At 43.5% G+C, this 9913-nt stretch overlaps 1 protein-coding gene and 1 pseudogene across 1 annotated transcript in view; one reads left to right on the top strand and one right to left on the bottom strand.

Moving 5' to 3' along the window:
- Window positions 1-1395: 1395 nt before the first annotated feature.
- On the top strand, window positions 1396-4626 carry LOC139386431 (protein FAM124B-like; annotated as a pseudogene).
- Window positions 4627-6818: 2192 nt separating this feature from the next.
- Window positions 6819-9913, bottom strand: part of LOC139386251 (matrix metallopeptidase 28) — a 35953-nt gene continuing 32858 nt past the window's right edge. Inside the window, exons 7-8 of the mRNA XM_071131744.1 lie at window positions 9627-9794; window positions 6819-9422 (exon numbers count right to left, since the gene is read on the bottom strand). Coding sequence (XP_070987845.1) covers window positions 9025-9422; window positions 9627-9794 — 566 coding nt within the window. The 3' untranslated portion in view covers window positions 6819-9024. The remainder of the gene's footprint in view (window positions 9423-9626; window positions 9795-9913) is intronic.

Below are 9913 nucleotides of genomic sequence, written 5' to 3'. Positions count from 1 at the left end.
AATTAAAACAAAATATATATATAATTTAGAAAAAGGCTGTAACATGACAAAATGTGGAAAAAGTAAAGGGGTCTGAATACTTTCCCGAATGCATTGTATACCAACCTTCAAAGGGTCATTCTACCCACAGAACTATAATGAGTTTATATGATTCTACCTCTGATACACTACATGACTAAAAGTATGTGGACACCTGCTCGTCGAACATCTCATTCCAAAATCATGGGCATTAATATGGAGTTGGGTCCCCCTTTTGTTGCTATAACAGGCTTTCCACTAGATATTGGAACATTGCTGTGGAGACATGCTTGCATTCAGCCACAAGCATTAGTAAGGTCAGGCACTGATGTTGGGGGATTAGGCCTGGCTCGCAGTTGGCATTCCAATTCATCCCAAAGGTATTCGATGGGGTTGAGGTCCGAGCTCTGTGCAGGCCAGTCAAGTTCTTCTACACTGATCTTGACAAACCATTTCTATATGGACCTCGCTTTGTGCACGGGGCATTGTCATGCTGAAACGGGAAAGGGCCTTCCCCAAACTGTTGCCACAATGTTGGAAGTACAAAATCGTCTAGAATGTCATTGTATGCTATAGCGTTAAGATGTCCCTTTACTGGAACTAATGGGCCTAGCCCGAACCATGAACAACAGCCACAGACCATTATTCCTCCTCCGCCAAACTTTACAGTTGGCACTATGCATTCGAGATGGCGTTCTCCTGGCGTCCGTCAGGGTGCCAGATGGTGAATTGTGATTCATTACTCTAGAGAACGAGTTTCCACTGCTCCAGAGCCCAATAGCGGTGAGCTTTACACCACTCCAGCTGACGCTTGGCATTGCGCATGGTGATTTTAGGATTGTGTGCGGCTGCTTGGCCATGGAAACCCATTTCATGAAGCTCCCGACAAACAGTTATTGTGCTGACGTTGCTTCCAGAGGTAGTTTGGAACTCAGTAGTGAGTGTTGCATCCGAGGACAGACTACTTTTACGTGCTTCAGCCGTGTGTGATGGCTACATCTCAACTAATCTTTTTTCCAATTTATCCAATTATATTTCCTTTTATTTTTATCATGGACATATTCCCACTAAATTGTATTTAAGCTTTCATATGTGTGTTTTTCCATTTTTATCAAGCTGTTGGTACTTGCTTTTATTTATGACAAATAATTTGACTGCTGTAGGTTGAGGTTTTGTTTCCTAATGTAATTCCTTCACAATTTTCTAGCGAATATAGAATACCCATCACATTATGTTAATGTAGTCCCCATGTGTGTTTAACTTAAATGTGTTTGGTTCTGGATTGGAAGGTGTGAAAGAAGCCAATCAATCTTATCGTATCTTATTTCTTCAGTTTATGAGCTGTCACTCCTCATGCCATGAAGTAGAAAATAACGCCCTGCTCGGCCCAACCGAGAATTCTACAGCCTGGGCACGGGATGCCCGTGTGGGGGTTGCGCCCAGTGCACTGCGGCGAGGAGATGCTGCAGGTGACACTCTACAGCGGCTACGATAACTTTGACGACACAGTGCGGCTATACAAGGCGGTGTTGCAAAGGTCGGCAGAGGAGCAGAAGCCGGGGTTCTGTTGGTTCACGCTCTACACGGAGCCTGGGCGGTGTCTGCAGCTGGCTCTCAGACAGCCCTCCCTCCCCAGGGGTCAAGGTGGAGGCCTGCAACTCAGCAGTGCTGCATTTCAGGGTGGAGGAGATGGGTCAGCTTGTGCTCCTGCCCAATCCGTGCACGTTTGGACACACCTACTCATTCAATGGTTTTTCTTTATTTAAAAAAAAATATTTTCTACATTGTAGAATAATTGTGAACACATCAAAATGATGAAATGACACACGGAATCATGTAGTAACCCAAAAAAGTATTAAACAAATCTAAATATATTTGAGATTCTTCAAAGTAGCCTTGATGACAGCTTTGCACACTCTTGGTATTCTCTCAACCAGCTTCATGAGGTAGTCACCTGGAATGCATTTCAATTAACAGGTGTGGAAGTTCTTTCCTTAATGCGTTTGAGCCAATCAGTTGTGTTGTGACATGGTAGGGGTGGGTATACAAAATATGGCCCTTTTTGGTAAAATACCAAGTCCATATTATGGAAAGAACAGCTCAAATAAGTGAAGAGAAATGACAGTCCATCATTACTTTAAGACATGAAGGTCAGTTAATCCGGAGAATTTCAAGAACTTTGAAAGGTTCTTCAAGTGCAGTTGCAAAAACAATCTAGCACTATGATGAAACTGGCTCTCATGAGGACTGCCGCAGGAAAGGAAGACCCAGAGTTACCTCTGTTGCAGAGGATAAGTTCATGAGTTACCTGCCTCAGCAATTGCAGCCCAAACAAATGCTTCAGAGTTCAAGTAACAGACATCTGTTCAGAGGAGACTGCATGTATCAGGCCTTCATGGTTTAATTGCTGCAAAGAAACCACTACTGAAAAGAAACCACTACTGAAGGACTCCAATAAGAAGACTGACTTGGGCCGGGAAACAATGGACATCAGACTGGTGGAAATCTGTCCTTTGGCCTGATTAGTCCAAATTAGAGATTTTTGGTTCCAACCGCTGTGTCTTTTGTGAGATGCAGAGTAGGTGAGCGGATGATCGCCGCATGTGTGGTTCCCACCGTGAATCATGGAGGTGATGGTGTGGGGGTGCTTTGCTGGTGACACTGTCAGTGATTTATTTATAATTCAAGGCACACTTAACAGCATTCTGCTGTGATATGCCATCTTATCTGGTTTGCGCTTAATGGGACTATCATTTGTTTTTCAACAGGACAATGACCCAACAGACCTGCAAGATGTGTAAGGGCAATTTGACCAAGAAGGAGAGTGATGGAGTGCTGCATCAGATGACCTGGCCTCCACAAGTGAGAAAGTTAGACTGAGGTTGACCATGCGGTAGGATTTAACAGTGAGGAGTCAACACAGCAGTTATTTACTTTTGTTGCCCGTAGTGATGCTTTTATTAGCAAATGTGGAGATAATAAGCATGGCAAAAACGTAAAAACAATTATTTACAAAAGAAAGTAACAAACGGGAACATAAACTGACAATAAACCAAATGTAAAGTTGAGCTCAAACAACCCAGTCCCTTCCCTGACCTAGACAAATTACAAGTCTTAAATACCCTACCTGGGAACCCTCAATATGGACCATACTATTTATTAACTAATCATCAATTAGCAGATTCAAATACAGGCACGAATCACAAACTGATTTGGGCAATAATCAATATTAATAATAAAAACAAACGGCAAATGCATCCAACAGGTTTGTAGAGTCACAAGCTTGATGTAGTAATTGCATGCTAGGAATATGGACCCAAATACAAAACATTTGGCTACCTTTTAATACACAGAAGTGAATTTGTCCCAATACCTTTTGGTTCCCTAAAATGTGGGGACGATGTACAAAAAGTGCTTTAATTTCTAAATGGTTCGCCCGACAAGGATGAAATAACCTGAAATTAAAGCTGACAGTGTGCATCATAGTTATTGTATCATTTTAAAACAACACAAGATGTGTCCCTGGTTTCCCTTACTCCACTATAAATGCACACGTTCCCACAGAGAACGATGGCATCCAGGCATCCACAGGTTTTATACAGTATCAAACGCACTCATTTACCTTTCTTTCATGACATGTTGGCAAATAAAAGGAAACTACTCCAAGCCAAGGCTGTGTTCAGGAAGGCCAAGCAACAAATGGTTAACATTGAAACATACTTTCCCCATTGCAACACTGTATAAATGCATAGTAACTTAGAGACATGAATTGTCCCAATGGGCTCGATATAAGCTAAGATTTTGGTCGTCAATCTTAAAGCTGCAATATGTAACTTTTTGGGCGACCTGATTTAAAGTCACAAAGAAATGTGAGTTATAGATATTTCATTTGCATTGAAAAGAAGTCTAAAAAGCGGTAGGTCTGTTCTATGTGCGCTATTTCTATGCTTCCTGTGCTTAAGTTTAATTTTTGCCTCTTAATTTCGGTTTTGTACACCAGCTGAAAAATACAATATTTTTCATTATGGAAAATATATTTCACAGCGGTATAATGACTCTACACTATACTGGCTTGTTTCGTCACAGAAATTGAAATTAGGCGAACTATTAGAATTTTAGCACCCAGGAAATGGCAGAGCCATTTCTGCATAGTGCATCTTTAATTGGAACTTAGGTTTGTTGTTTTTCCTTGTCTCTGTAGGCTCCCTCCATGATCGTTGAACCGTCCATTATTTTCACCTCAAGTCTCCCAGAGAAAGTTAAGACTGTTAGTCTCTCCCCCAGGTGAAAGCCTCAGCGACCCCTGACCTGTGCTTTCCCTCTGACCTGCCCCAGCGTCTCGCCCAGAGGGCTACAGAGGAGCGTTGTCTGCACTGCCCCCAGCAGCTCACACCCTGTAGTCCTGCAGCCAGGTGACCCAGCCGGGGAACTGGCTGCGCACCGACCTAGGCCTGGATAAGCCTGCTCAGACAGCCACTGCAGCATCCCTCCAGGCAGCTCCTGCTACTCGTCCCAGTGCAGCAGCCGCGCAACGCTATCCGTCAACCACCCCCACGACTCCTTCCCTCTCATGATCCAACTCCCAAGCGCAGCCCTCCCTGTCAACCTCCCACCTGCTGCTGGAGGAGGAAGAGCCTGTGGGAGGCGGAGCACGAGAGGTGCTAGCTGCTGTGGGGGCCTCTGCCCCGGAGAGTCTAGCGAGGGAGCTGAGTGCCTGTCTACTGGATGCTTGCACCCCCCACAGGACGTGGGTTGTGAGCAGCCCTACCAATAAATTAAACAATGTTACGCCCAGGGATTTCAGATACACAATTATTGTGTAACTAACTAGGCAACTATGTATTTTATTACCAGTGGAAGTAGAAATGCATACAAATGTGCCGCAAGTGGGTAGGTAGATAAGTGTGTGTGTGGTTGGTTAGTTCATGTGGTTGTCTGTGCACTATGAAAGCTGATCTGTGTGGTAGCATATCAAGGACCTAAGTCCTTACCCCAAGAAAGCACTGTCTATCAGGTCTGACTCCTGGGTCAGAAGTTAGTATTGTACAGTCATTAGCCTATTTTTCTAGGATTAACACATTGTATTTCAACAGTATCTTCTAATACTATAACGAAACCATAGGTTGTGTTGAGTAGACCTTGCCAAACCACTGTGTTGAAAGGACATATTTTGATAAGACGAATACTACGGAAGCTTTCATTTATTTTCTGGAAACTTTTTCGTAAAGCCGTTAGTTTCGGGACTGTGGTTAGGATACATATTTGGTAATCTGTGTGTTCAAATATGGCTTGATGACTGGAATACAACAAAGGACTAGCGAGCTAAGAGACTCCTTGTCTGAGATGATACTCTGTTAATAATAAAGTGTGTGCTGACATTACCATGGAAGGAGGTTAAATTGCAAGGCTGTCTATAACCTAGGACAAGACGATGTTTACCAAATTGATCGTCTAGAGGCCGGTTTCTTAGATTAGCCTAAACCTGGACTAAAAAGCGTGTTCAGTGGAGAATCTCCATTGAGAGTGCCATTTAGTCCCGGACTAAGTGTAATCTGTGTCTGGGAAACTGTCCCTTAATTTAAATATGTGAGTTGTGAAATAGGACTGTTTTATCATGCATCACTAAAGTAATTAATTGTATTTTGTAAATTACATTTTTGACTTCTGACTAATTTGGGAATAATACTTGTCATTTGTTTCAAATTGTTCTTAACACATTTTTTAGTGATTTTTTATAAACTGGGTGGTTCATGCCCTGAATGCTGATTGGCTGAACCGTATACCAAGGGGTATGACAAAACATTCATTTTTTTTCTGCTCTATTTGTTGGTAATCAGTTTATAATAGCAATAAGGCACCTCAGGGGTTTGTTATATGCTATGGGCTGTGTCCTAGCACTCTGTGTTGTTGTGCCCAAGAACAGCCCTTAGCCTTGGTATATTGGCCATATATCACACCGCCTCGGGTTTTATTGCTTAAATACAACTCCAATAACTTTGTACTGCTGCTTTGGGTACCATCTATTGAGCCCTGTTTATACCTGGTGCTAACATCTGTATGGCTCTTGTCCACATTCTCATTGTGCCCACATTTTCGACTGGTGTAAACTAATAAAATAACTGATCCTGACGAATTGATTGGATGAAAGGTCAGTAATGAGAATATTAATGCTGGTCCAGGTGGGCGGAGTTTGCACTGGGTGAAAAGTGATTTGCATTTGTTTCAAACTGGACTGTCATAAGCTGGGTTCCCCATTCAAAGCCGATAGTGAAGTTGGCTCAAAAACAAGTGATGCAGGTCTATCAAGCATGTGGAGTAATGATTTAGGGCTGGATTCAATCTGCATTGCAGAAGTATCGCAGAATTTCCATGTTGTAGCTCAATTGAAGTTTAAAGGTGATATTCCTGCGTTTGCGGAGACTGCATATGTCGGCTCAATCGGAAATGACCTTTACATTTTAACGCGGCTCTTCCGCGATACCGATTTAATCCACCCCTTTAGAAGTTTTTCCATGCAAGTGTTCGCTCTTGCTAAATCCCAATTCAACTTTATAATCTACTGATAAAAAGAAATGACTAACTCACTGAACACTTTACTTGGCACTGACGGTCACAGGTTCTAATCTTGCTGATTTTATATTTTACTGAAGAACTAAACTAGGGGTATTCTTGCTTTAGTATTAGCAACACTGATGGCAAACATTCCATTTGGATTATGTCAGTTTCAGTAGACAGTGTCTTTTAAAATGTAGAGTAATGTTTAAGTCTGCAAATAAATAATTTACCACTGGAAGGCAGCATTGTTCCAGAGAAGTTCTGTATCTCACATGATTTTATACAAATAATTCAAAAGTGAATTACACATGGTTGGTCTTGATGAATATCTGAAATGTACAAGTGTAATACCAAAGCATAAACATTGAAGAAATCTTAAGTGTAATATACAAAATCATTTTCTATGGAGTTGATTTACCACTGTGTACAGTGCATTCGGAAAGTATTCAGACCCCTTGACATTTTCCAAATTTTGTTACTCCAGCCTTGTTCTAAAATGGATTAAATAAAAAATCCTCAATCTACACACAATACCACATAATGACAAAGCAAAAACAGGGTTTTTAGAAATGTTTGCACAGGACCCCCTAAGTACTCAGACCCTTTTGCAATAATACTCAATTGAGCTCCTGTGCATTCTGTTTCCATTGATCATCCTTGAGATGTTTCTAGAATGTGATAAATTCAATTGATTGAACATGATTTAGAAAGGCACACACCTGACTATATAAAAGGTCACACCGTTGACAGTGCATGTCAGAGCAAAAACTAAGCCATGAGGTCAAAGGAATTGTCCATAGAGCTCTGAGACAGGATTGTGTCGAGGCACAGATCCGAGGAAGGGTGCCAAAACATTTCTGCAGCAATGAAGGTGCCCAATAACACAGTGGCCTCCGTTCTTAAATGGAAGAAGTTTGGAACCACCAAGACTCTAGGAAGAGCTGGTCCCCCGCCCAAACTACGCAATCGGGGGAGAAGGGACGTGACCAAGAACCCGATGTTCACTTTGACAAAGCTCCAGAATTTCTCTGTGGAGATGGCAGAACCTTCCAGAAGGACTGCCATCTCTGCAGCACTCCACCAAATCAGGCCTTTATGGTAGTGGCCAGACGGAAGACACTCAGTAAAAGGCACATGAGTTTGCCAAAAGGCACCTAAAAGGACTCTCAGACCATGATGAGAAACAAGATTCTCTGGTCTGGTGAAACCTTTTGCCTGAATATCATACCTGGTGCTATCCCTACTGTGAAGCATGGTGGTGGTAGCATCATGCTGTGGGGATGTTTTTCAGCGGCAGGGACTGGGAGACGGGATCAAGGAAAAGATGAACGGAGTAAATACGCAGAGATCCTTGATTAAAAGCTGCTCCATAGCGCTCAGGACCTGGGGCGACGGTTCTTCCAACCTTCCAACAGGACAATGACCCTAAGCACACAGCCAAGACAACGCAGGAGTGGCTTCTGGACAAGTCTCTGAATGTTCTTGAGTGGCCCAGCCAGAGCCCAGAGTTAAACTGGATCGAACATCTCTGAAGAGACCAGAAAATAGCTGTGCAGCGACACTCCCCATCCAACCTGACTGAGCTTGAGAGGATCTGCAGAGAAGAATGGAGGAAACTCCCCAAATACAGGTGAGCCAAGCTTGTAGCGTCATAACCAAGAAGACTCAAGGCTGTAATTGCTGCCAAATGTGCTTCAACAAAGTACTAAGTAAAGGATCTGAATACTTATGTAAATGTTTTGTTTTTAATACAGTTGCTGAATTTTCTAAAAAGCTGTTTTTGCTTTGTCATTATGGGGTTTTGTTTTAAGATTGATCAGGGTGGAAAAAAACATTGAATACATTTTTTAAAATAAGGCTGTAACGTAACAAAATGTGGAAAAAATTCAAGGCGTCTGAATACTCTCCAAATGCACTGTATTTGTCACCAGGGCAGGGATTCAATCCGAGTCACATTGTAGAGTGCTTGACTTTAAAGGTAATTTCCTAATGAGATGATATCTGCAGAGTTTACTGTGAATGCAATCTTCACGAATGTCGGGAACATTGCCTTTTGAAAGGTGAATGGTCAGCAGTGCTCTACAGTGTGCCTGGCCCAACCCAGGTTTAATATGCTCAACAATGCTCATTACTAATGTCAATTTTATTGTGTCATGAATCTTACCAAAAAGTCAAGTTCGATGGCACTGATGACAGTGTTTCAGGCCAACGACCCCGGCCGGCTCCAACCAAGTCTTCCATATTTAGATTGCACAGACATAATGGCCTTTTATATGTTTTGGCAGTTTGGGTACCAGTCTGTTTCCACTCCTTGTCATGCTAAACTGTTTGGCATATGATACAGAGTATAAGGACTGGAATATTATCAGAAACAGACTTGTACCCAGGCTATTGTTTCAGGCTTTTGGCCTCATATCAACTTTGATATGATTGAGCTCCTGTGCATTCTTGTCACAGGATGTCATTGCCCTGGTGAGTCCTGCTCCTGCAGCCTATCCAATCCAGGTCCTGAGCCCACTGGCCTTCTCTGGTCATGCGCACCTTCACCGGGTCAAACCTCCAGTACTGCTGCTCCCTAAAGAGATAGAGGCGCCCGTCGGGACGGGTCAGCGCACCATTGGTTCCCTGGGGCACCCCGGTCCAGTCGGCCAGCCGGCGCGGGTAGTAGGGCTCGGACCTCAGTGTGTGCAGGTTGAGCACGGAGTAGCGGGGGCCCTTAAAGAGGACCATGTGTCCCAGGGGGGCGTAGTAGAAGGCACAGTCTGGGTGGCAGGGGAGGCCGGCCTGGCTGCTCCTCCTGGGGAAGCCAGGGTCCAGGGCACTGCCCGAGTAACGCCATATACGCTTACCTGCAGAGGGAGGGTAGGGAGAGAAAATTCAGCGCAATCAACACTACTTCCTCACTGAGGAACTTTATCCTGATTGTGCTTTAGCCAGGTCCTCTGCTGTGTTATTTCATTGTCATCCAACCATGTTGGCTTAAGCACAATTATCTGGGACCAGGTCACTTAAATCATTCACTGACTAAAGTGAATTTAAGGAGATGACTTTACCTTTGAAGAAGTACCACTTGCTGTCCAGTGGGGAAAAGGCCGCGGCCTCGATGGCCAGTGGGAGGTGGCGCCAGCGCTGCTGGAGAGGGAGAGGTGCGCTCACGTTCCCCTGAGCCGACACCATCCAGTACACACTGCCCCGGAACACCAGCACTGTGTGGTTCTGGTCTGAACACACAAAGACAGACAAGAATACATGAAAATACTATATTTAAGCAATAAGGCACGGGGGGGTGTGGTATATTGGCCATATACCACAAACCCCTGAGATGCCTTATTGCTATTGT

Source organism: Oncorhynchus clarkii, chromosome 27 (genome assembly GCF_045791955.1).
Source record: "Oncorhynchus clarkii lewisi isolate Uvic-CL-2024 chromosome 27, UVic_Ocla_1.0, whole genome shotgun sequence".
In the NCBI taxonomy this organism is placed as follows: Eukaryota; Metazoa; Chordata; class Actinopteri; order Salmoniformes; family Salmonidae; genus Oncorhynchus; species Oncorhynchus clarkii.
This window is presented reverse-complemented; position numbering and strand designations above follow the sequence as displayed.